Genomic DNA, 27,792 nt, shown 5'->3' with positions numbered 1-27,792 from the left:
GGCAGGAATCAAGCGGTTTGGGGACCTGTTTGTGGGCGGGCAGCTGTGCGAGTTTAGAGGACCTGGAGGAGAAATATGAGCTGCCCAGTGGGAATGGGTTTAGGTACTTACAGGTTCAGACTTTGTGAGGAAACAGGTGCCGTCCTTTCCCGGTTTGCCATCCTTTGGATTACAAATTAAGGTGCTATCGAGGGAGAGAGGGATGGGTGAGGGTAGTTCTTTATTATGATCCGGTTCTTGCTCTTGTTTATGTATTTACTGTTTATACAAATGCTTTAAAGGATTTATTTATTTTAAAGTATCTTTATTATGTAGTTTCAAAGCTATTCAGTGCTAAAACTACGTATAGTTTGTTTTCGGGAGTTGTCTTGTTAAGAAAAGATCTAGACCTATCTACAAATGTATATCTAAATTTAATATTTATGGGGTTTGACTAAATATGTATCCAGAAGTATTGATTTTGCTCATTAACTTTGACCCCACTTGCTCTGTTTACTTCATTTCACACACTGAGTTGAATGAGTAACTTGTTTCCAATGTCACTGCAATAAATTTGCTTGGAATTAGAGGAACGCATGATTATTCCAGGGATAAATCAATTGTGCTGTCCTTCAACAACACAGAAACAAACCTACTGTAATGTTTTAAGCATCTTGGCTAAATTCCGAAGCTCTAATTTTCTTCTCTTATGTTCCAGACTAAACCACCAGCATACAACTTAAAATCAATGCACCTTCCTACTGCTATTTGGTCTGGAGGAAATGATTGGCTAGCTGATCCCCGTGATGTGGAAACGTTATTGAAGCAAATACCCAATGTTATTTACCAGAAGGAAATCCCTGATTGGGAACATCTGGATTTCATCTGGGGTATGGATGCTCCGCAGCGCATGTACTACGACATCATTAGTCTCATGAGAAAGTATGAGTGAGCTGCGGACTGTCTGCGATGCACTATTTTAAAACTGGAATTAATGGACGCTGTGTTTAAGCATTGTTTTTTTTTAATTTTCCCCTTTACAGCTGCATATTTGGATCTTCAATGTTCTTAAATGATTCTTTTTTTAAAAAAAGAGATAATATAACAGATTTAAAACTATTAAAGCTTTAGTATTTTGTTGCCCGGATTGTGCCTGAGCCGTCTTTAAGCAAGAAGTGAGTGCCTAATCCCTTATCTTGATAAACTCTGCATCACAGTCATAATGCTATGGTTAAATGTCAAACTGAGCCCTGATTAATTATTCTTTAGAGACTGGAAGAAAAAATTGGGAGTGACCAGGGAATTTATGTTTTTAGAAAATGTCTTTTGACTTGATCTTCCTGACGAAAGCAGGCTAATTTATCCTCTTGTGCAATTGGATAAAGCCATAGTATACCATCTCTTCCTTAGAGTACCTTCTTGAACCACTTACCTTCAGTGGTTCAATGGTGTTGGGTAGGGAGTGCAAGCAACAATGGAGGAGTGGTAGTACACTTCCATGTCAGGATGTGTGATTTCCTCAGAGACCACCTTAATATTCGGTACATTTATGGCACATAACTTATAACATTTATAGAACAATGTTTATAGATCAAACTTTGAGTGAATTTCTTTAGTTCATGTGTAAGAGCATGGTGTTATTTTGATAGTGATGTTATTAAGAGTTATAAATGCATGCATGATTTGAAATTAAATTTCACCTTCTGCACCTCTTTATTTGAAGTCACTTAATTTACAAAAAGGTAAAAGTTCCAAACCTTTGAATTAGGGAGTAGACTGTAGTAGTATTCAGTTCATGCTTGATGTCCAAATACTTGACCATCATCTGACTTGAAAATATGAGTTGTACCATATTGTGTATGAGCTTTTGAGATTGTGGGAATTATTAAGTCATACAACCAGCACTCTCACTTGAATTTAAAATATAGGTCCATTGATGTCAGTTGGTGCTTCAAGTCTAATTTTGAATTTACCCGTAGGATCAGTTGTTTACATGAGAAGCAGCAGCTAATATTGCTTAAGTAAAAACAGAAAATGGCTGGATAAACTCGGGTCTGGCATCATCTTTGGAGAGAGAAATTAGGTTTTTCTCTTATCACAGATGCTGCCAGGCCTGCTGGGTTTATCCAGTATCTGCAGCAGTACTTGCTTTTATTGTAATGTTGTTTAAGGAAGAGCTTGTGTGATCTGGTTGTGGACATTGAGAATAACCAGATCATTTTATGATGACTTTGATTAGATTGACTTCTGATGTTACAGAAAAGATGGATCTGGTTAGTTTAGATGCTAGTGGTCCAAATTTCAGCTGAAGAAATTGTGCAATCATGTGTTTGTGCATTGACCTGCTGAATAGTTGGCTCATCTTCCTGGAAATAAAAAACCCAATCAGTTTTGGCTGATTTTACATCTTTAAAAGAAAAACTTGGGTAATGCTTTTAGATTTGAAGCATCTTGCGCAGTTACCTGCACAATGAGTGGGCATGTGGAGGTCCAGACTCAATACCCAATGTGGATAGGCAGTAAATTTAAAATTATTAGGACAGCAATAATCAAGGCATTGTTATGCTAATTAAGCTCGTTTAAGAGTGTGGTTTCTGTGGGTTTTAGGAGTGGAGTGTAGAAAGAGTCCTTTTCAAAATCCCACATCTGTGTGTTAAGCACAATAGGAAGGCTGCTGCTGGTTTGAAGAATACGATTAAACTTGTCTGCACATTACAGTTTTGATATAGCCTTTAATATCTTGTCACAATTGTCTTGCTATTACAATGAAACCATTTTCAATAAAGTTTGTTTTAATTTTATTCCAATGCTGGTTTTGATTTTACCCAGATTTTTAAGCAAAGATTAGCAGATGTCTAAATTTATGCAGTAAATCCTGATGAGCAACATCTGAATTTTTAGAGTTGGGATTTAAATGGGAGGTTACCAGTCTATCCTGGTGGCTTTCATAAGGTCATCTTAGGATCTGGCTCATTTGCTTAGCTGGAATAAAGGACCTGAAAAACTGTTATCACAAACAAGTTACGCAAAGGCACTCAAAAGGTAGTTTGCATTACAGGTTGGTCTTGCAACAAAAACACAAAGGACATTTAGATAAAAAGTTAGTGGAACTACATTTAATTTTGATGGTTGACAAGATAATGGAGCAATGTTCACTTTCTTTAAGCAGGTTTGATTTAGAAATCTTCATCCACTGTTTGCAGCAACTGTGCTTCCTGAAAATATAGAGTCATGGTTGCAGAATACTGCCATTCAAAAATACAATGATACAAAAGTACATAATTTAACTTCACATTTCATTATCATACTCTGCACAGGGATATTTAATAATCTTTTAGTGTCACAAGTAGACTTGCATTAACACTGCCATTAAGTTATTGTGAAAATCCCCTAGTCGCCACACTGCAGCGCCTGTTCGGTTACACTTGAGGGAGAATTCGGAATTCCAATTCACCTAACAAGCACGTCATTCGGGACTTGTGTTTCCCTCTGGGTGCTCCTGTTTCCTCCCACACAGATATGGGGAGAACATGTAGATAGCAACCCAAGCCGGGAATCGAACCTGGGTCCCTAGTGCTGTGAAGCAACAGTGCTAACTACTCTGCTACTGTGCCCTGGTATCTCAGGGGGACCTGTCAAACTTGGATTAACTAATTTCCTGGATCCAAACAATGCTAATGTAAGAAGATTTTGCAGGGTACTACCCAGCCTGTCTGAAAATATTCAGAAGTACTTTAAGTCAACTCATTGTCGTAATGTAGGAATATGTGACAGGCAGTTTGCACAGATTTTGAAAGAAATCTGGTTATTTATTTCAGTGATGTTGGTTGAAGGTTAAACACTAGCCTGTAGATCTTCCTAGTGCCACAAGGAGTGTTATGTACTTTTGATAGGACAGACCATGCCTCAATTTAATATCTCATTGAAAGGCAGCCAAAAGTGTAGCACTGCTTTTGAAATGCCAGCGTGTGCTCAAGTCAGACTGAATCCACAATCTTCAGTTGGGTGATAAGCTACCATTGAACCATAATGCTTTTTACACCATTTTGCTTCCTTGCTGCAAAGTCAGACATCTATTCATTTTCTCAAAAGATTATCTTATTTATTTTCTACATACAAACAACACATTTCAGAATTTTCTACGATTCCTTCCGGAACAGAGCGACAATCTGTGGGAACTTTAATCGGGTGGCAATGTCCAGGGGTGTTTCTCCATTCTTAAAAAAAAAATTCATGCAATGTAATTATTTCATTATTGTCTTAAGTCAGAAAAGCTAATTCAAGTAGCTTATTTCAAAGGATCCACAATGATCTTTGATGCATTTTATATAAATTAATTTTAAGCAGGCAAATACGAAAATCTACATTACTACAATGGGTGGCTTTTGCCATTTGAAATTTGTTAATATTTCAGAGTATAACTGAGCATGAAATTATAACGTGAGTTGAAATGACTGACGGCAAGCCTTTCTCAACTGGACTGGTCTGAGCATCACGACTCAACAGGTGAGAAAAAGGTTGGAATTGGTGTTGAACCCGAAGCTGTACTTGCTCTGGATTCACATTTAAGTAAATGTTTTTTTAAATTTAAGTGGTAGCCTCCAGTTGGCTGCATGTGGGCATGGTTATCCTCACGCAGCTGACTCGGCACCAACTATATTCAGAGAAGCAAGTGCCTATTTTGGATACGCGTTCTCTATGCCCATTCTTCAGCCTCGACCACTGTGGTTGGTGTCATGAATTTTTACACATGCAACCTACCCTTTTGGACAATTTTAGGTACCTGTAAAATGGCATGCCATCAAATACATTTCTCAGCCTAAAAGATTTGTTACAATCTTCCAATTTCAGGAGCTCCGGCCAATCTAATAATTTAAATAAGCATGCGTTATGGTATACCAAGAAGGAAAGTGCTAAGGTAGGAAAAGATAGTATAATTACTTCTATAACTGGAAAACGAGACACGAGTGAGTAATGGCCAGAAATGTTAAGCACTACCGGTAAATAAATAGAAGAAACATGAGAAAAACAATATGCAAGCAGAAGAATAGGTTAGGATGTGGGGTCTAAATAGGCATTCTTTACACAAATGCATGGAGTATAAGAAACAAAAAGAATTAATTACAGTTAGAGGGTGCAACAGGGAAGCCATTACTGAGACATGGTGTGGAGTTTCAGGAAGGGCCTTGGTATCAGGTGAGATTTCAGATGGTGGGAATTGATCGTAGGTTTAATAAAGCAGCAGGGAAGCACTGAACCTGCATCAACATGGTTGGGAACCCAATTGAGGAAGTTAGTTAATGAGGCTCAAGAATCAGCATGCTGATTAACATGTTTAAACGTTACCCTTGGTGTTTGAGTAGCAAGTGAGAATCATGGGCCATCAGTTCTGACAAGTGATAGCTGGTGGTGTTGAAGCAGGGAGGGTGGACGGCCAACATTTCACAGCTGCATGCCACAGGATGACCAAAGGAAATCAGCCTGAAGGTCAGAACGTGGGCCAGCAGCCACTGACATTTTTGCCAACATACCTCAGTACAATATTACCTCTGACATTGGAGTCTGGGTTATGTGAACTAGATGGTACAAGTTATAGGAGCATATTGGCCAAAAAATAGTAGTAGGCCATTCAGCCCTGACAGCCTCCTCCACCATTTATCATGGCTGATTATCTCCTCCCCCGCCCCAAGAGCTATATCTAACTCCTTGAAAACATACCAATGTTTTGGCCTTAACTGCTTTCTGTGGCAGCGAATTCCACAAGCTCACCACTCCAGGTGAAGATATTTCTCCTCTCAAACTCAGTACCCTTAGACTGTGACCCCTAATTTTGGACTTCCCCACCAGCGGGAATGTCCTTTCTGCATTTACCCTGGCTAGTCTTGTTAGAATTTTATAAATTCATGAGATCCTTCCCTTTCATTTTTCCAAACTCCAGCGAATATAATCCTAACCGACTCAATCTCTTCATACATCAATCCACCATCCCACGAATCAGGTGGTAAACCTTCACTGCACACCTTCTATAACAAGAGCATCCATCCTCAGATAAGGAGACCAAAACTGTATCCACTATTCCAGGTGTGATGTCATCATGGCTCTTTATAACTGCAGCAAGACATCCCTTTTCCTGCACACGAATACTCTCGCTATGAATGCCAACGTACCATTTGCCTTCTTTACTGCCTGCTGCATGCTTACTTTCAACAACTAGTGAGTCTCGTTGTTCATTTCCCTCTGTCTATAAGCCATTCAGATAATAATGTCTTGTTTTTGCTACCAAAGTGAATAACCTCACATTTATGCACATTATACGGTATATGCCAATTCAAACTGAAGCATCTCTGCATCCTCCTTACGGCTCACCCTCCCACTCAACTTTTTTGACATCTGCAAATTTGGAGATAATACATTTAGTTCCCTTATCCAAATTCCTTAATTATCCAAATTAATTAATATACATTGTGAATAGCTGAGGCACCACTAATCACTGCCTGCTGTTTGGAAAAAGGCCCATTTATTCCCATTTCTAGTCTGCCAACCAGTTTTCTATCCATCTCATTACATTACCACTGTCTTCTGTGGGACCTTGTCGAAAACCTTCCGAAAGTCCAAATAAACCACATCCACCAGCTCCCTTTCATCAACTCCATTAGTTACATCCAGTAACTAGAAGAACTCCAGTAGATTTGTCAAGCAGGATTTCCTTTTTGTAAATCTACACTTTTTCCAAATGCTCTGCTATTAAATCTTTTATAATGGACTCCAGCATTTTCCACAACTACGGACGTCAGGCATAATTCCGTTTTTTAAACCCATGCCCATAACAGTAGTTACAGTAGAAATTGGCATTTCGGACATTATGGAAACTAATGGGAGACTCGCCAAAATTAATTTTCAGAGAAGATTCACTCAGCTGATTCCTGGAGTGAAGGATCCTCTGAGGAAAGGTTGGGCCAATACGCATTCAAATTAAAAAGAAAATGAATTGATATTATTCGAACTAGGAGATATCTTAAAAATGTAGGGTCTCCTTTTTAAGACATCGAGGAATTTCTTCTGAGGGTTGTGTATGGAATTTTCTTCCAGACTGAGCAGCGATGTGCTATTGAATACATTCAAATCTGAGGCAGACAGATTTTGGATTGACAAAGGAGTCAAAGATTGTGGTGTCAGTCAATGTAAGGCCAATTAATCAATCATGTATTATAGAATGGTGGAGCAGGCTCCTTGGGACAACTCCTGCTCGGCTCCCATTTCTTATGATCAGTAAAGAAGAAAATAATGGCAATGAAAAGTGACAACCCTCAGTACCAAATGGTTCCCCTCACAGGAAGTTAAGAAGTTGGTGAGAATACTGGAAGATTATAGTTAGAATATCTGCAAAGTTCTTCAATTACAAAACTGCACAATTTTAAGAAAACAGAAGGAAACTGGAAATTATAGACCATCTCACACAACATATTGTTGTTGTGGAAATTATTAAAGTTTATAATTAAGGATAAGTGACAAAAACCTTAAGTGTAGTTGATTAGAGAGCCAGCATTGATTTGTAAAATGCCTGATTAACCTGATTTCGTTTTTGGATGAGGTGAGTAATGGACATGGGAACATCTATGGAATGTCAAGACACTGCTAACTAAACTTTGAAACTCAAATTGAAGAAATTGACTGAGTGGAAGGAGTCCAAGGGCTGAGATAATAGGCAGGTACCCTTAATTGGCAGAGTGACTGTAAGGCGTTCGTACTTTCTCCCAGTGTCTGCGTGGGTTTCCTCCAGGTGTTCCGGTTTCCTCCCACAGTTCAAAAATGTGCAGGTTAGGTGGATTGGCCATGATAAAATAGTCTCTTAGAATCAGGTGGGGTTATTGGGTTACAGATATAGAGCGGGGGAGTGGGCCTAGGTACCGTGCTCTTTCCGAGGGTCGGTGTGGACTCCATGGGCCGAATGGCCTCCTTCTGCACTAAGAATTCTATGACGGACCTGTGCTCGGGTCTCAACTATTCAGAGCGTTAGTAACTTAGTGGATGGGAGAGAGAGCCTGATATCAAAGTTTGCCAATGGAAAAAGGGTACAGTATAGGGGAAATGTATTAAATTAAGCGAATGGACAAAAACAACTGTGACAAATGGTTTTCAAGGGAGACAACCTAAGATCATCCATATAAAAAATATAATTAGGGATTTTCAACTGTGATGTGTGCGCTCTGGAGAATTTCAGTGTAGCACAGTAAAAGGTAGCACAGCAATTGAACCTTTCTGATCTAACATCAGAATGTGTGATAGGAAATACTACACCTTAAATAAGCCACAGAAATGGTTTACCTTGTTAGCAATGAATGCATCTGCATTTGCCTTAACGAGAATAGTAACAATCCTTTTATTTTTCATTTGACAAGCATAGTGAAGTGCTGTGTTACCTTTCTGTAACAAGATTAAAACATGTTATGCAAAACCCACATCAGGCTGAAGACAAGAGCACTCCGGCGGTGCCAATCTTCATCAAAAAGGCAAAACTGTCAAACTCAGCTGAAAACAAAATCACCCTATTGCTGTAACAGCGAGACATTGGGAAAAAAACACTGGGGAACAGACAAGAAATGACAGATGAGAATTTATTCTCAAAAAAATGTAACTGGTAACAGAGGCAAGAAGTTCGAAGAATGAAAACTTTCCATTTCCATTTGTTCAAGAGTTTCTTTAGGTCCAGTTTGACAAACAGGACAATTGTTTCCTTTGGATTGAAGTACTTTTGCGCAGAGTACTGCTTTCTGGTAGTTGGTTCTGGCGTCAGACCAGGAGCCAATGTGAGTCAGCAAACGGGTGAGCAGGTCTTAAACGAAAGAGAAAATGCTAGAAAATCTCAGCAGGTCTGGCAGCACCTGTAGGGAGAGAAAAGAACTAACATTTCGAGTCCGATGACTTTTTGTCAAAGCTAACAGACAAGAAAGTGGGAAATATTTATACTGTGGAGTGAGAATGAACGATGAGTCAGAGCTACAGAAACCCAGGGAAACCGGGTGCTAATGGCCACTGAAAGCAAGGGGCTCTCTTCCTACAGATGCTGCCAGACTTGCTGAGATTTTCCAGCATTTTCTCTTGTGTTTCAGATTCCAGCATCCGCAGAAATTTGCTTTTATTTGAGCACGTCCTAACTGGTGTTCCGATAAGAGTTTTGGATGAGTTCAAAGAATGCAAGAGCGTGGTGCCAGGAGAGCCTTGGGAATAATTAAGTCTGAAGGTAACACAGCCATGCATGATGGTTTCAGCAGTAGATGGGGTAAGGCGGGCACAGACAGGTGATGAGGTAGAGGTAGCTGATTTGGGTGATGGAGAAGATATAGAATAAGGAGAGATAGAGCAGTTGTCCTTTCTTGGCGGGGGGGGGGAGATAATCTTGCCAGGAAAGTAGTGGACCCCTCAGGATTAATACCAGTCACAAAAAAAGCCCCTGTGGGCATAAACATCAAACATAAGCTGCTAAACTTCGAATCAATCTTACTTCCAGTCACAGAAGTGAAGCAGCACGTTGACAGTACCAAAGCACATGTTTTGTAAAAAAAAAGCTCATTCAAAAAGAAAATTCTCAAAATAGCTGGACATATGCTTGAAGGGCTATAGGAAAAGACTTGGGCAATGGAACTCTTTGAAAAAGAGCTAGAACAGGCATGATGAGCCGAATGGTCTGCTGTGCTGTTATGATTCTATAAAATCTATCAGAACCCAGTGTTTTTTCCACGCATGAACAGAAATATTTATAATCATATTCGCTGATCCTTACATTGTCTGTTGCATTAACATCGACTTTAGCATTCAGCAACATCCTGACCAGCGTTTCATTCCGACTCTTCTTTGATTCCTATGCAAAAGTTTACACAAACTTATAAAAAAGGAGTGAACTGAAAAATCTCTTTATTTTACTTTACTATCGACATGGACAAATATTTATACAGCAGCTTAATCACATTTCATGACAAGCCGTTCAGTTACACAAATAAGATTGGCAGCTAATTTGCGCTTTTGACTTGCAACCTCCTTCAGGTTGAAGGAGGACTGCTAATAATAATCTTTAGTGTCACAAGTAGGCTCGCATTAACACTGCAATGCAATTACTGTGGAAAGCTCCTAGTCGCCACATTCCGGCGCCAGTTCGGATACACAGAGGGAGAATTCTGAATGTCCAAATTACCTAACAACACGTCTTTCGGGACTTGTGATAGGAAACTCGGAGCACCCGGAGGAAACCCCCACACACACAGGGAGAATGCTAATCAGGGCACAAGGACTCCTGCTCTTCTGCAGATAGTTGTATAAAATGTTTTACACCCACGTGAATTTTACATCCACGTGGACCACCACAACAGACATATTGGACAATCAGTTTGACATGTCAACTGAATGGTGGCAACTGACAATTCACTCACTGTTGTACTCTAATTTCCACCTAATTTTCCAATATCAGGCACATACTATAAATGGTTAGAAAATCAGGTGCAGTGCATGCCTGCCACTCCAGAAAACCCTACACTAGACCTCCCCACCCCACCACAAGGGAGGTCAGGCAATTATCTTTTATATATTGAGGCAAAGGAGTGGAGCTGGAACATTCTGACTCAAAGCCAAAACTGTAACGTTACAAGCGTGAAAACAGTGCCAGACCTGTGTTTCAGAAAGAATGGAGCAACATTACTGTTCTTCCAGATAATATGCATGTCATAATATGTATGTGGTTAAGTTCAGTATGAACATTTTAAGTTTACCATCGCTAATTAGCAGAAACACCACAAGGCAAATTACCTGGTGAGACAAGCAAAGGCAAATCCCAAATTGTGAACAAATTCAAAAAGCCTCAGTTCGTTCTGGACAAAGTTAAGGGAATTGTTTAGGTTTGTATTTCTTTCTGACTGAAGCCTTTGGGTGACCTATTCTGATGAGAGAAGGGGTCACAGCCTGAGGATACGGGGAACCATTTATGACTGAGATGAGGAGATATTTCTTCACCCAGAGAGTGGGGAGCCTGTGGAATTCTCTACCATACAGAAAGCAGTTACAGCCAAAACAATATGTTTGGGGGAGGGGGGGGGGGGGGGGGGGGGAGAGCAGGACCAGGTTACTGAGTTGGATGATCAGCCAGGATCATAATGAATGGGGGGGGGGGGGGGGGGGGGGAAGAGGTGGAAGCAGACTGAATGGTTTCTGCCTCCTATTTTCCATGTTTCTATGTCCCAGGATTTATACTTTTAGGTAGCACTCTGCAGGAAAGACAGTCTTAATTGGAATTACTGATGAAAATAATTTTGTATCAGTAATTTGATCAATTTAAACTACCGAGTCTCTCTGCTCCTTCAATCACTCACCCGAGTTTCATTTTTTGAAAGAGATTTTGCTGTGACGTTCAGCAGCATTTCACCATTGAAACTTGATGACAATATGCAAATAGAGTTCTTGTTCAAACAAATAGGTATTAGTTATTAATCCCCAGTACAAATATTGAGTCAGCCATGGGTGTATCGGGCAGCACAAGTGGATAGCACTGTGGCTTCACAGCGCCAGGGTCCCAGGTTTGATTCCCCGCTGGGTCACTGACTGCGGAGTCTGCACGTTCTTCCCGTGTCTGCTCCGGTTTCCTCCCACAGTCCAAAGACATGCAGGTTCGGTGGATTGGCCATGCTAAATTGCCCTTAGTGTCCAAAAAGGTTAGGAGGAGCTATTGGATTGCATGGAAAGGGTGGAAATGAGAGTTTAAGTGGGTCGGTGCAGACTCGATGGGCCGAATGGCCTCCTTCTGCACTGTATGTTCTATGTTCTATTCCCAATGCGTTTCATTAAAATAGGAGACAATCATCTCCCTGTACTGAGGAGAAATGTTTGGGGTTTTGATAGTGAAAGTAAACCACTCAACTTGTCCAAGGGGACCTCGCCCTACAATGTAATTTTAAGAATTACTCTTCTCTCTGATGCTGCATCCTGGATAAACATACAGCAAAGGAAGGAAGATCAGGTGGGGAGTACTGTCTGCCTGAAAGAGTTTAGAATTTAGAATTAGAACAGTACAGCACAGAACAGGCCCTTCGGCCCTCGATGTTGTGCCGAGCAATGATCACCCCACTCAAACTCACGTATCCACCCTATACCCGTAACCCAACAACTCCCCCTTAACCTTACTTTTTAGGACACTACGGGCAATTTAGCATGGCCAATCCACCTAACCCGCACATCTTTGGACTGTGGGAGGAAACCCACGCACACACGGGGAGGACGTGCAGACTCCGCACAGACAGTGACCCAACCGGGAATCGAACCTGGGACCCTGGAGCTGTGAAGCATTGATGCTAACCACTATGCTACCCTGCTGCCCTAAGGGACCACAGCCAAATTTCCATTCAAACTGCAAGAACTTTCAATGGTACTTTTTGTGGATTACTTATTGTGATTTTATCCATATTGCTGAGAGAAGCCTCGGCAGTTCCCTTTCCTCAACTGCCTACTACATCAGAAGGACTGGAAATATCCACTAACTGCGGCTAGGGAAAAATTAAAGGTACATGCCCAGAGGGCTTAAATCACAGGATAGCAGTAACCGAACATTTGCAGCTATTCACCCAAACAGAGGGAAAAACTTATTCTCAGGCAGTCTGCTCTGGTATCCAGCTAGTTTAAGACATGCCCACACAGATTAGACCCCTTGTGGTGAGCGACGAAGATGGTGACCATCCACACCCACTGTCGGTATACAAGTTGACCTCCATTTTGGGTAGGGGAAAGGACTATTTTTTTTAAATTTAGAGTACCCAAGTCATTTCTTTCCAATTAAGGGGCAATCTAACGTGGCCAATCCACCTACCCTGCACATCTTTGGTTTGTGGGGGCAAAAGCCACCCAAACACAGGGAGAATGTGCAAACTCCACGCGGACAGTGACCCAGAGCCGAGATCGAACCTGGGACCTCAGCGCCGTGAGGCAGCAATGCTAACCACTGCGCTGCCGTGCTGCCGGGAAAGGTCAATTTACATGCCGACATCCATGGTATTCAGCGGAAAAAAAAACATTCTTCATGAAAAAAGATAGCAAGCAGCGGCACAGAAAATGACAATAAATATCCGTCCAGTATAATTCCACTGCAAGTTACAACAGCTTCTGTATAACTTTTAAATTCAGTTAGGCGAGTGCTAATTTTAAAACATGGATGGAGACAATATACTGCTAATGTAGTAAGGAAACCCTTGTACCTACCATTATAATGTAACCCAGAAGCAAGACGGGCATCAAAATAATGATCAGCAGGTAGTCCAGAAAGGAGAATCTTCTCTTGACAGCATAATGTAAACATGTTCGTTCCTTCTTTAAAATTGAACAAAATACAAAAGAAAATATTTACTGAGAAAAGCATTGATTTTCCAGAATGTTTTGAGTTTAATATTCTTTCGCCTACTGTCTACACCAGGAACAGCCAACATTTAGAAGGGATTATTAAATCCAATATGTAACACTGCCAATTATGAAGCAGTAGCTCACAAAAAAAATGTTACATGAGCAGTATCGATACTTAAATGGAGCCAGACCTTTCTCCCAGATGGCATCATGTTAATCTCCCAACAGCATTCATGTAAGGAAGATGGATCAAAGCAGTGATTGTTGGAGACAATCAGTAAGATAGTAGGACAGTAAAAGGTTTGTAAGTTTGGGTGGCTTGGTTGTTAAAGATTATTGGTGGGGGGGGGGGGGGCAGGTTCACTTATTGGGAAGAAGGTGGGAGGTCACACCTGTACACAATGCCAAGTGCATCTCTAATGGCTGTGGGTAGACTGTTAGTCTCCAGGTCTCACAGGGGGAGTGGTGTTCGGAACGTCAGGTTTTATGAACCGTTAAGAGAGGCAGCTGGAATCTTCCGGCCCACCATGCAGAATGCAGGTGGGAGCTCACGTTCAGATTGAAGTGAGGATTTACATGGAACTGGAAGGTTCATCAGGCTTTAGCAAGAGGGAGGAATTTCCAGGGTAAGCCTCCTGCTCAGAGAAGAGAGGCTTTTCGGCTGGAAAAGGAAGACAGAAGCAAGCCATCGGGAACTGAGAATAGCTTCAAATTGATTTGTGGAGAATGAAGTGTCCACTGAAGGGACAGGGTAAGTACAGGATAACCAGGGTTACAGGGGCTGGTTTAGCACAGGGCTAAATCGCTGGCTTTGAATGCGGACCAAGGCAGGCCAGCAGCACGGTTCAATTCCCGTACCAGCCTCCCTAAACAGGAGCTGGAATGTGGCGACTAGTAACTTTCATTTGAAGCCTACTTGTGACAATAAGCGATTTTCATTTCATTTCATTTTCACCCTGGGAGGGGGGAACTTTCAGTCATTTTACAATTTAAATGGTGTTCTGTAGTTTGAAGTACAAGGTGTCCACTGAACAATAAGCCGTGTGGAATGCTTTTAGTTTATTAAAAGTCTTAAAAAACTTGAAATTCTTCTAGTCAGTCACAGGAAATTGAATGTCTTACAGGGCTCACAACTGCAGTTAAAACAACCCCCAATGTCTATTGTAATGGTTAAATGTGGAACGTAGCAAAATAGAGATTAGGATAAATGCTCTTTTGTCATTGCAATTTTGACAAGCTTGGTTGGGGGGAGCGGGGGAGAGAGAGAGAGAGAGAGAGAGAGAGAGTTCACCTTGTTTTTGATACTGACGTTGGCTGCTTTTCTCAGAAGATACCGTACTATTTCAACTCTGCCTGCTCTGCATGCAGCGATAAGGGCGGTGTCTCCATACGTCCCATCCTGTGTATTCAGATTCTGGTTTTTCTGCAGCAATTTCCTCAGTTCCGGAAAATCATTTTCATACGCTGCTTGGCAGATTGGCTGAGGAATGAAAAATCTGAAACTTTAAAAGTCATTGTTTCTTCCTGATTTCAATTCACCCCAAAGTTATGTTAAACACTATGCAATTGGTCAAGAGGCTCAAAAACCGATTGTTGGCCAAATACTGAAGCAAACACCGATAATGGGCTTGATCTTCAGAATGCCAACAGGACAAAATGGGGCCCTGAAGCTGCATTTTATCTGCAGCGGGACCCACTCCCATAATTTTAGTCAAGGCCTCCACCTCATCAATTAAGGATTGCGTGCGGGCTCTTGATGCTGCCTGTCTGATCAGAGGGCTGCTAGCTCGGAGGCCTCAGCAGCTCCACTGTTGTTGTGGCAAGCAGTGGGTCTTCAATCTTTCCCAGGCAAGTTCAAAAAAAAATTGGGGGGCGGGGGGGGGGGGGGGGGGGGGGATGCAATGTTAAGAGAAATTCCCACACCTGGTTGTGAAGACACAAACTTAGGAATGCTTTGGTAGAGACTGTTCAATTGCTTGCCACATAAATTTACTTCTCCACTCTAACACTCTCCGCAGCGCTGGCTATACTCTTTTGGGGTTGAGGGGTTTGTGCTGGGGGGGGGGGGGGGGGGTCATCCCCTGGTGGGACACTAACTAAAGAAAACTTAACTCTGCAAAAATATAGTTCTTGAGGGTGCTTCTTCTTTATATACAGAAACGAATCAATACCCAGTACCTATTCACCATATTACCTTCAACTACTAGGTCTTTAACATCCAACAAAACATATCAGAATCCCCTCTTCTTTAAATTGATCTACAAAACAAACTATTCATAAAGGAAAAAATACAGAATACAAGGTTACAACATTAACATTCCTGTGTTTGCATAATCCACATTATCCAGTAAAACACAAGGCTTCCTCTCCAAGGAGATCCGACAACGTATTTTGTGAAGCAACAGAAGACTTGCGCCGACCCATTTTATTTTGAAAATCTCCTTCCTTTCCAATATCTCTTTCATACTCGCAAGATCAATCCTCAAACTCTTTTCCATAAAACTCATCTCAATAACATTCTATAGGGGCACATTTTCCCGTTGCCCCCTTATATAAGAATTCCTTTAAAATACTTGATAAAGACATAATCGTATCTACCACTTCCAACACCCGCATGTATCCTGGCCGCAGCAAAGGTGTTTTTTTTTTAAATAATTTTTATTGAAAAATTTTGTATTTATACAACAACAAACGGTAAAGAAAATAGCAACGGTCTCTAACAATAAAAGTCATAACACCCCAGAACCGTAACAGCTCATACACGTGTTTAATTAACAAATTAAATTAACACCATATTAAATTGAATAACCGTAGAACAAATAGATAACACCCCCCCTCTCTTTCTTCCCCCCCCCCCCCCCCCCCCCCCCGGGTTGCTGCTGCTATTAACCCATTTCCCTATCTCTGAGTCAGAAAGTCCAAGAATTCTAATTCTAATACATCATAGCACTTGTCCGGTATAGTTTGCGTAACCAGTTTAATTCCCCAATCAAGTGTCTTAATTGATCTGCTTCTTCCTTGGTTGTAGAGAGTCTTCCTTTTGTGAGGATCTGGTTGGATTAAATACGGATCCTATAAACATCTCTATGCAAGACGGTTGAGTCAGGGTTATTCCCAATTTATTCTGCCTAACATCCAACCGCATGTACTTCAAAATTCCAGAAGCAAGACTTACTTTGTTATTTTATCCATCTCAAATGTCACAGATTCATTTCCCCACCTGCATTAGGAAAATGCATGCTAGTTTTCCTTCATTGTACCAATTAAACATCGCTGGACCTGCTTTTAGCTGAAGGCAGCTGCCTTTTAGCAAGATGGAGCCAACTGTATAAATACCACACCCTGGATGCATCATTTAGCACATGAACACACTTATTTAGCCTCCATAATGTCTCCTCCCCATCTCCTGCTTCTTTTGGAGGTTTTAAAAATACTTCTTGGAAATATTCTGCTTTAATGTCAATGGATTTATACTGCCATGAGTATGTTGTTAAAATAGCTAGGAAAATCTTCAAAATAATAATAATAATCTTTATTGCCACAAATAGGCTTACATTGCAATGTGAAAAGCCCCTAGTCGGCACATTCCGGCGCCTGTTCGGGTACACAAGAGGGAGAATTCAGAACATCCAAATTACCTAACAGCACGTCTTTCAGGACTAGTGGGAGGAAACCCGAGCACCCGAAGGAAAGCCTGTCAGACACGGAGAACATGCAGACTCCGCACAGACAGTGACCCAGCTGGGAATCGAACCCGAGACCCTGGCATTGTGAAGCCACAGTGCTAACCACTGTGCTACCGTTCCACCCTATGTACTTTTCCTGCTGTTGTGAGGTCTATTCAAACTTCTTGGTCGCCCAGTTGTTCCTCAAATCTCCGAGCTGCAATTCTGGCTTTAACTTTATACGTACCATTGGGAAGATTGTCCGGCATCTCAGTATATACGCAAAACTCTCTATTTTGCCTCCTTTACCAATTTACCATCTAACATGTTAGTGGCCACTACATCTCTATTGTGGGGTCTCCTACTTCTTGTGGTACTCGTCTGTTCCTCCTATGACTGGGCTAAGTTCTTGATCTTTTCCTTGGGTTGTGGTCACCATTAGGCCCACTGTCTGAACTTACAGTACATTTACCACAACTTACTTCTGTCAATCCAGAGATCTGATATTCTGCCCTTTGTTTTATACATTCAGCCAGTTTTTGTATTTCCCTGTGGCCTTTCCTGCCCTTCCTACTATGGTGACTTCCCTCCACTCACTGGCTCCTTCTGACATACTTGTCACCCTAGATTCAACCTTTGGCAGTTGATCTTTGAGATAAATGGCCCTATCCTAATCTTCACTATCACTCGATCTCCTTTCAGTTAGTCTGTTATCTGCCACAATCCGTTATTTGTACACACCTGGCGCGTGTGTGTATGTGCGCCTGTGCGTAGTTCATGGTGCATTTTCAGTTTTCAGCATCTGTTCAGGTTCCATCAATCTGCAATAAGCCATGTAGATTGCCATTATTGCAAGATCATTTTGCCATCAGTGCCATTAACTAGGATCTCTCCATTCTTTCTGCCCTTCTCTTTTATAATACGCCATGACCCAGGCTTAAAATTAATCTCTCATGGCCCGATTTCATACCTTAAAGACATCGGGGTTGTTTCTACCTTAATAAATGCTCTCCCCTCTGTATGTGCGGCATTCAAATATTCTGCAAAAATGGAACTAATGATCGTCCACGCCAAAGCCCAGGGATAATCCCACATAATTGAATGCACCTTGCCTGCCACAGACAGATAGGGACACCATGAAGTGCACTTTGTATGTATTGCCCAGGCTAGAGCAGTTGACAATTTACTATTTCGTTGGTCAGCGAAGTTTTTTGGAGCATCAATCACGGCATGATTTCTCTCACAAGTTGTCCTTTAGCCCATTGCTAAAAGGACTTTTTGCTCAGATTTGCATACATACTCCTAAATTCACCATTGGCAAATACTCCTCCATCGTCCCGTTAAGAATCTAGCTGATGCTCCCAGCTCCATTCCTATATTATCTTTTGGTCTTTACTACTAATTACCATTGACATAGTTGTTGCTGCATCTACAAAACATGGAAGAAAAATATTTTTCTCTTTATCCCATGCTGGAAGTCCATCACTAAGGTTTCATTAAAGTCTCTTGCTAACAGAAGACTTATTACTGGTCACAGTGGCGTTCACCTGTACTTTTTGCAAGTTCGACATTTTTCACTAATAGCCTCAAACAAGTCTTGTGTATTCCTCATTCAGTCAGTACTCCTGTATCCTTTAACAATCTATAACCTACGGCCAGAGGGATATGCAAATTGTCGATGTAGTTTGGTAATAATTTGTTTCTCCTTTAAATCCCCATGTGCAAATTGTCGATGTAGTTTGGTAATAATTTGTTTCTCCTTTAAATCCCCATGTGCAAATTGTCGATGTAGTTTGGTAATAATTTGTTTATCCTTTAAATCCCCAGCTGTCATTATTACCTCTAACATTCTGTCTAGAGATAAGCTTTAAGGAGTACAACAATGACCCGAATGTGTAAATTGCTGATCTCCCAAAGACAACTGCTTCGCTGTTCTCCATGTCAAACTTCATTTGGGCCTTCTGCATTGAAAGCTTGCTTAACAGTAAAAATATTTCACTCAATACTGATAGTGATTTACCCCTGCTATTTTACACATAATTACTATTCTTTTTAGTGATTTCAACGTGTTATCATAACTGAATCTAAAACAAGTAGAACTGTCACATTATTTGACTTTGGTCTTATTTAAAGAATCCACATCACACTTTAGCCAGTCCCCTCCACCGAGGGAGTTTTAATCTCTCCGCAACAGCCTGGGGCACTTTCTCTTTAGCTCGGCATTAAGCTACCATGTACAAGAGGCTAACTGCACTTTGTTGTTCAATGTAACATTTCTGCTGAGGACTTCCGCTGACGATTTAAGTTCTCACCGCATCCTTAAAAAAAACGTCCTTGAACTTGTCATGCTTCGTCTTCAAATGCCTTTGATGTTTTGAGGATTTTAAACTTTCACTTGCCTGTACTTCCCTGCAAATAACATACAGGGGCTTTGCATCCTACTTTGCATTGACTTAATTAATAAAGCCAAACTGCTTCATTCTTGATTTCAGCTACTTCTTAATGGGCTGTTCACCAGAGGCCCTGGAGCTCACACCAGAACTGATTTGTCCTGCGGAGGACTCTCCTGAACAGCTCACACCACCACTGCTTTGGTGGATTCTCCTGAGCCGCACTCTCCAGCAGATTTAGTTGAGATCCTGGCCTTTTTGTGTCTCTGTCCCTCTCTTCCTTATTACCAAATACCAAACAGTCCATTTTAAATTGCTCAATCCTGCTGCTTGCTTGCTGCTAATAGAATGAAGGAGCCTCGCTTCAGCAAAGGGCATGTGACGTCAGTGTTTGGGACATGGGACCTGCTCCCTGCCGGCACTCCAGGCAGGAAGACTCCATAGCATGTTGCTGGGCCTGTGCGCTGTTAAGAGGGCATGCATGCGCGGGACGGCCAGCATTCTGAAAGCCAGTTATAGCCGACATTGCTGGCTGCGACCATTGGTATTACTTCCCGCGACACATGGCCCCGCGACCCACCCACAGGTTGTGACCCTGGATTTGAAAATGACAGATCTAGAACTTCACATTTAAACAAATCTGGGACTAGGAAACCGATTACCAGACTGAAACTTCTGGTGACCAATACTATTCCTTTTGAATGTATCATCCTCACCTTCTGAGCCTTCCATGTCCTGCTGTCTCAAAACCTAGTTTTTTCCAATTTGGGGCAATTAAACACATAAATGATATTTAGAATCACATCTGAAGGACCTCTTGACCACCCTCCTGGGGTCCATCAATTGCTCAACTCCCATTTCTTGTTATAGCTTCCAAAATGTCTCTTGTCCCTAAACTTTTTATTTGTAATTCTTCTTTTGTACAGCTGTATGGACCCCACATTCAAACAGTCCCAAAAGCATTGTATCCTCTATCTTGGGGGTCACTGCCGAAGAGTCCACTTGGGGTATAAACGCAGCCAGAAATGAATCGTTTCGCAGAATTTTTATTTTTAAGGCAGCTTTGTGGGCATTTGATCGAAAAGTGTTTCTCTCTTCTCTCTAGAGTTTAAGTCTGGTTAACACCAGAGCCCACCGATATCCTTGCATAGTCCAATAATTTAAAGTGCTGCATTTATGAATTTCCAAGTGGAATTGCTGCAATCTCATATGTAGTCGGAGTAGTCCCATGATGTATTCTTCTATGCAGAATGATCTATCAAGTCTGACCAAGCTTGATTGAATGTCACCTTTCTTTTTTTCAAAAAGATATTTTTATTCAAGACATTTTCATATATACACAAAATCAGAAGAACACATCAACTCAATAAACAACCATAACCTCCTGCCCCCCCCCCCGACACCAACACCCCACCGTCCCCATTTGAACCCCCTTAGTCCTCCCCTCTCCCCACCTCGCCCCCGACACCTCCCTCCCCCCCACTTCCCCCCCTGAGACCAACACCCCCCTTTCCCATTTTAACCCCCTTAGTCCTCTCATCCCCACCTCGCCCACTTACTGACCCCGCAATCCTCAAAGAAATTGATGAAACGTTTCCACCTCTGGGTGAACCCATTTACCGACCCTTGCAGAGTGAACTTGACCTTCTCCAGCCTCAGGAACTTTGCCAGATCGCTCACCCACACTCCCGCTTTCAGCGGATCCGAGTCCCGCCACCCTAACAAAATCCGGGGCTATCAGGGAGGCAAAGGCCAAAACGCCGGCCTCTCTCGCCCCCTAGACTCCCAGGTGTTCTGACATCCAAATATCACCACCTCCAGATTCGGAACCACCCCCAACACCTTGGACATCACGTCAGAAAACCCCTGCCAGAACCCAAAGTCGCAGAGACGCCCAGAACACGTGGACGTGATTCGCAACCTCCCCTCCTCCCCCTGCCACCGCATATCGCCCACACCTACTCCCATAAAGAACCTACTCCTCACCACCATCATATGAGCCCTATACACCACCTTAAACGGGATGAGTCTTAACCTCGCTCGTGACGCGGACGCGCTCACCCTCCACAAGGCCTCCGCCCACGTCCCGGCCCTCACCTCTTCTCCCATTTATGCTTCAATGTCATCTTTCATATAATTTTTGTCCATTAATGTTAATAGTGTATCCAAACCTTCCTCAGGTGTCCAACTGATGAGCCTCTACTGCTAAAAATACATTGCACTTGGTCCTGCTTCAGGTGGAAAAGTGAAAGGGCCAAAGCCATATCTTGCTTTTTTCTATGGTAAGGATGTAACCCATGTCATTTTTCATCAATCGTAACGTTCTGTTTCACATAACAGTGAAGGAAAATCATATCCATCCACAATATACCTGGTTTCAGTCATCGTTCTTCTAAGAGACTCCAATTGCAATCTTCTCTCAAAAATAAATTAACTCTATTAATCTTTTGTCTGGAAGTAAATCTTAAGTCTTCAAACTCCACTTTCAGGCAACCATTCTCTGTTACCAATAAGAGGAACCCCTCCCCCCTCCCCTACCCCCTACCCCGAGCCTGGTTCTGATGACAGAGACTAGATTGTTTTGGTAGAGACTGTTTATTATTCGCCCAGAGAGCTTATAAATTAACTCTACCAGTCTCCCCTGGTGCTGGCTGACTCTTTATATACACATCTGATTATAATTAACTAAATCAATACCCAACATCTGTTCACCTTACCCACTAGGTATTTAACATTCTCTGGCTAAGATCAAACACAAGATGAGGTGCAATGCCTTTTCTTGTCAGCTTGGATCTTGTATGTCTGTTGTGGAGACTTATGAATTGGATGCAATTTTGAATTGGTCTTTGGAGCAAATTCTTAGATGTATTGAAGGCTTGCCCTGCCCATTCTGCACATTGGCTTTGTAACTTTATGGATGGAATTTAAAAAAAAAATCAAAATCTGGAAAAAAACCCAGAACCGATTTGATATTAACAGCCAATATGATCAAATTAATTTTGGAGCCAGGGTAAGCCATTCATGCCCGCTTGCCTGCTCCATTGTTCACTAATTTCCTCAAAAGGCTTCTCATAAATTAATCAAACACAATTTCCCTTTCAGAAGGGTCAAGGGTAGTAGAATAGCATCCAAAGAGTGCAGGAGGCCATTCGGCCCATCACGTTAGCACCGACCCCCTGAAAACACATCCTAGCCAGGCCCAGTCCCACACCCTATTCCCATGACCCCACCTAACCTGCACATCTTTGGACTGTGGGAGGAAATCTGAGCACCTGGAGGAATCCCACGCAGGCACAGGGAGAAAGTGCAAACTCCACACAGACACCCAAGGCTGGTTTGAACCCGGGTCCCTGGTGCTGTGAAGCAGCAGTAGATCACGTCATTCCAAGGGAAAAGCTCCCCCTGGATGGATTGTTGGGGCTGCTTTTCCTGCCCCAAACATGTTCTGCCTCCCCACATTGTGGAGGGTTGCCAGGTCACTGGCAGAATGCATATTAATGGCCCCTGATTGAGGCCTTTAATATGAAAATTAGCTACCCAAATCCATGGAGCCTGCCCAAGTAGTTTTACCAGGGATGGGAAGACAGACAGCTTGACTCAGCTCCCCGTTATATCACTCACACTTTCCGCCTCGGTTCCTGTAACTTATGGAGTTATAATTCAGCCCAACATTTCACAGGCAGCACAGTGGCGCAGAGGTAGCACTGCTGCCTCTCGACGCCGAGGTCCCAGGTTTGATCCCGGCCCTGGGTCACTGTCCATGTGGAGTTTGCACATTCTCCCCGTTTGCGTGAATTTCGCCCTCACAACCCAAAGATGTGCAGAGTAGGTGAATTGGCCACAATTAATTGCTCTTAAAAAAAATAATAATTCACAGTTCTGGTGAAAGCTCATTCAGCGACTAGAAATTTTAATTCCTCTCATTTCCCCCTCTTTGCTCATATGCTGCCCGACTAGATGGGTGTTTGCCAGCATATGTTTTTAATTTTGAATTTCAAGCATCTACAATATTTTTCAATTGTTTCACTCTCCACCATGGGTACAAGCTTCTTTCTAACCAGTTGAAAATCAATTTGTAAACTAAAAACTCTGTCATCAGGATTGCCCAACATGTGCTGATGGTAGAGAGATTGGTCTCTTCTCCGAATAGAAAACCATCCTAATTCATACCCTTTGGTGCTTAGCAAATGTTTCATTTAAGACATTATCTGTTTCTTTTTCTTTAAAAATAGAAACTATTGGAAACATCTTGTACCTTTGACATCTGTTCCAGTTAAAGGTTTCAACAGACCTTTTAGTTATTACCACTTTACAATAAATTCTTACTTTAACTCTAACCCCTCACTTCATTCAAAAACCCCCATGACTTCATCAATCTGAATCGTTTGCCCTCAGTATGGTCTTTACTCAATTGACTATTTTCAGTCCGCTGACTGGCCTGAATTTTGCCTTTATAGGCAGGGCTTCCAAATCACAGGCCTGAAACTGGGGGCATCCTGGGACCCGGAGCCACATTTTACAGGGATCAGGCAAGTAATTGCTTGCTCTTAGATGGGTGCCTCCCACCCATCTTCTCTCCCCCCCCCCCCCCCCCCCCCCCAATCTTCTCTCCCCCCCCACCACCCACCTCAGTAACTGCTGGCCAATCAGAGGGCCAGCTGTGTCACTGGGGCGTGGTGGCCACATCTGGAGCTGCACCTCGAGGAAAATGTTGCCATCGAAGGTCATCACACTCCTAACCAGGTAAACAGGGATTAGTTCACTGTCAAGGTCACATTATGTTACCTGAGATTCTTTATAAAAGTTGTTGCAGAAACCTGGTTGGAGGAATTCCAAGTTTGGAATTCTAGTAACGATGGGCATGGATTTTGGGAGGCAAGAACACATTTGAGGGTGTTGTGGTTTGCATGGACAATGGTGTCAAGGATTGTGAAAGAAAAATTAATCTCTTTTCCTGTACTTACTGAAAAAAATGAAGCTTGCACAAAGTTTGAAATGCTCTCAACCACACCTTTTGAGAGCAGTTACGGCTTTGTGTACGATCAGTTTGGTACAGTTAAAGCATTCTTACCTCAAGGGACAAAAAAATATTTAATTCTCATTCTGGACCTGGGTGCAGAATATAGCCTAACATTTCGATGCATTACGGAGATGCATTGTCAGAGATGCCGTCTTTTGGATGAGGCATTAAACTGTTGTGGAAGTTAAAGACTGCAAAATGCTTCAATGAAGAGCTGGTATTCTGTCCAACATCTTCCCTCAACCAATGATAACAATCTTTCATTAATTTCCTGTGCACAAATTGGCTGCTGTATTTCCAAACATAATGACTGCACCTGGTCAGTACTTTGCACCTTCTGGAGGCCATAGTTACTCAGGAATTGGAAGCACAGGGTATTGAAGGATCATTGAAAGTAGAGGTGAATGAATGTTTTTCTGGCCGGAGGGAAGTACGCAGGTGTCCGGATTAGACCATTGCTTTGCTTGTTAGAAATATAAATACCTTGGATTTGGATATGCTGAATACAATTTTGAAGTTTGCAGTGACACAAGTAGTGAACAGGATAGTAGCAGATACAAGGACACGGGTAGACTTGTAAAATAGACAAGGCAGGTAGCAGGTGCACATTAATGCAGTTGAGTGTGAAGTGATGCATTTTGAAAGAAACCAGATGGAGGGACAGTAGATGGGCAGCACGGTTGCACAGTGGTTGGCACAGTTGCTTCACAGCTCCAGGGTCCCAGGGTCGATTCCCGGCTTGGGTCACTGTCCGTGTGGAGTCTGCACATTCTCCACGTGTGCGTGTGGGTTTGCTCTGGTTTCTTCCCACAGTCCAAAGATGTGCAGGTTAGGTGGATTGGCCATGATAAATTGCCCTTAGTGTCCAAAATTGCCCTTAGTGTTGGATGGGGTTACTGGGTTATGGGAATAGGGCTTGGGTAGGGTGCTCTTCCCAATGGCTGGTGCAGACTCATTGGGGCAAATGGCCTCATTCTACACTGTAAATCTATGATGTAAATTCTATAGAACCTGAAGCTTCTCAAATGGAGGTCTCCAGCCCTTTACCTTTCTGAGGTAAAAGCTGGTGCTGAATATCAGTGATCAGACGCGAGTTGTAGATATCCAGCAGCTCCACTGAAAACTGCAGTTGTAAAGAGCTCATGCTAAACATAATTTCAGTCTCAGGTTTTTCCTGGATTGTTACTCCTTTCCATCCCCTCCTCCTCCCCGAATTGCATGGGGGTAGAAAATAACTAAAGGGAATTTTGTGACAGAAAGTTATTAGGATTTGGAAGAAAGCACCTGAAGGTTTGGAGGAATCAAATTCCCCAGTAACTTTCAAAAGGTCAATTGCCCATGTGCTTGAAGAAGACTAAGGTTATGGGTAAAACATTGGGTGTAGAATTAAGTTAGACAGCACTTCCAGAGGCAGAACAGACAGGGAGGTGGGATTCTGAGTCCTGCCAGACCCGTTTTCTGGTGCAGCACCCCATCCAACCAGCATGGGATTCTCAGTCCTGGAAGCCGTCTAATGTGGTTTCCCATCGTGGCCACCCCCACACCGTCGGGAAATCCACGGGCGTGAGTCCGCTGCCGGCGAAGCGGAGGATCCCGCCGACAGAGGCGTGCCCTAAATGTTCTGAATGAAAACAGTGCAGAAGGAGGTTTCTACTAGTTCAAATTGTTCAGAAAGTGCACAACGGGTGTGATTCAGCTCAGACTCAATGGGCGGAAGGCCTCCTGCTGCATTAAAGATTCTGTGGAACAAAAACCGGTGTAGTCCACAGATCAGACATGTATGGAGGAATTGGGAGGGGACGCGCCAGTTCTGACAATGTGAAATGTTCCTCCACTCTCACCACACGGAAGTGCAGCCTACCTAGGTCCACTCCCCATCCCATCCCAGTAACCCCGCCTAACCGTTGAAACACTAAAGGGGCTAAATTTAGTCTGGTTAATCCACCTAGCCTGCACATCTTTGGACTGTGGGAGGAAACCAGGGGACCCCCACGCAGACACAGGGGAAAAAGTGCAAACTCCACAATCATCCAAGGTCAGAACTGAACCCTGGTCCCTGGTCCAGTGAGGCAGCAGCGTTTGTCACTGTGCCACCATACCACCCATCCAACATCAGCAATTGGCTTTGCTTCACAAGCCAGCGTGCATATTGTAGCACAACATACTTGACAGTGGCAGCTGAAGGAAGGGAGCTGCTTCGAGGCTGACTTTTACGTCCCTGAAGCTTCGACACACCTTAAATTCCAGAGCCGTACACATTTATTGACACAATCCACTAGGCTAGGAACAGATCAGCCAGCACTGATAAGAGTGGATCTGCAGAGCCTAATGGGAAGAATCCAGAAGGCAAGATTTATTTGACCACATTTTTGAAACCCAGAAGAGCCGCTTAAGAGATGTAAAACAAAAATCACAAATGTAACACATTCTCAAATTTAAAAAAACAGATAACGCTGTTTTTTTTCACATCGACGTCTAAAGTTTCACCTCATTTGCAAAGGTGCGTGTGTGTGGCTCCTAAATCGGTTTTCACGACAGTTTAAGAGTTTCCAGCATAATCATACAAGCACAAGGCAGGGAAGGTTCACTGTGAACTCTCAATGCAACGATCACACCCCCAGCCACTGATTACTGAACAGTTCAAAGCGCACACTCTTGCAGAAATGAGTGCAGCTCAAAGTCCAGTGCTTACCTCGGAATACAAGATCCCCATCTGTGCCCTGGACTCTCTGGGCGCCAGGCAGCGTGAACAGTTTGAGAAACTGGGGCTCTCTACCTCTTCTGGGCACACCCAACAGCACCTTGTAAACGGCGGGGGGGTTAAGAGTCCTTTGCACCTTTATCCAATACAGCCGCGAAATGCAAAACCTGCTTCAAAGAAATGTCCTTAGAATCCCCAAAACCGGTTACACCAATGTCTGAGGTGACCACAGAAGTGGGAGTGTCAGTTCCCCAGCCTGTCCATTGGGCAAGGTCGTGTTTAAACTTCGGCTGAGTGGAGCAGTGGTGGTTTTGGAATGGAGGGGAACAAGTTGCTGCACGTTTAGATTGAGCGCTGCATTTTTGTGTGTGTTGGGAATACCTTCACAAGATTAACTTGTTTACCGGCTCAGTTATTCAGAAAAGAGAACACCAGGATTTGCAAAACAAAACTGCTGATTAGAAACATGCCACGCGTGATATTTCTCCTGTGTTCGAACCACGATAAAGCTGGTGTCAATTTGGCCCAATGTATTTATTAATTAAATGTGTTTTAAATAGTACGCGCCACTGCTGTTTTGCAATTAAACTTGAAAATTGTATCCATTATTCGTCGTGTGCTGAATTACAAACAGGAGGGAACTTTTCAACTCTTGTGATCTGGAGT

The 27,792-nt window shown here is 42.6% G+C and overlaps 2 protein-coding genes across 10 annotated transcripts in view; one reads left to right on the top strand and one right to left on the bottom strand.

Annotated features, from left to right (window-relative positions):
* lipf (lipase, gastric) overlaps positions 1-2,778 on the top strand; it is a 59,279-nt gene extending 56,501 nt beyond the window's left edge. For both annotated transcript variants that reach the window (XM_038821421.1, XM_038821420.1), the window contains one exon: positions 698-2,778. In XM_038821421.1, coding sequence (XP_038677349.1) covers positions 698-931 — 234 coding nt within the window. In that variant the 3' untranslated portion in view covers positions 932-2,778. The remainder of the gene's footprint in view (positions 1-697) is intronic.
* Positions 2,692-27,558, bottom strand: ankrd22 (ankyrin repeat domain 22). Of its 8 annotated transcripts, none has more exons than XM_038821423.1 (7): positions 27,118-27,558; positions 14,642-14,830; positions 13,213-13,317; positions 9,761-9,838; positions 8,400-8,403; positions 4,097-4,196; positions 2,692-3,194 (listed from the first exon to the last, which is right to left on the bottom strand). In XM_038821423.1, exons 1-7 carry the CDS (start codon positions 27,136-27,138, stop codon positions 3,032-3,034), a joined length of 660 nt encoding a protein of 219 aa, XP_038677351.1. In that variant the 5' UTR covers positions 27,139-27,558; the 3' UTR covers positions 2,692-3,031. The 8 variants fall into 8 exon arrangements, with proteins under 8 accessions (XP_038677351.1, XP_038677350.1, XP_038677357.1 ...); XM_038821422.1 differs by having other exon boundaries at positions 13,213-13,320; positions 27,118-27,546; XM_038821425.1 differs by having other exon boundaries at positions 3,074-3,194; positions 8,305-8,403; positions 13,213-13,320; positions 27,118-27,534.
* Between the last annotated feature and the right edge of the window lie 234 nt (positions 27,559-27,792).

The sequence above is a fragment of the Scyliorhinus canicula genome, chromosome 16 (assembly GCF_902713615.1).
Source record: "Scyliorhinus canicula chromosome 16, sScyCan1.1, whole genome shotgun sequence".
Taxonomy (NCBI): Eukaryota; Metazoa; Chordata; class Chondrichthyes; order Carcharhiniformes; family Scyliorhinidae; genus Scyliorhinus; species Scyliorhinus canicula.
The sequence above is the reverse complement of the archived record's forward strand: the minus strand, read 5'-3'. Positions and strand labels throughout refer to the sequence as shown.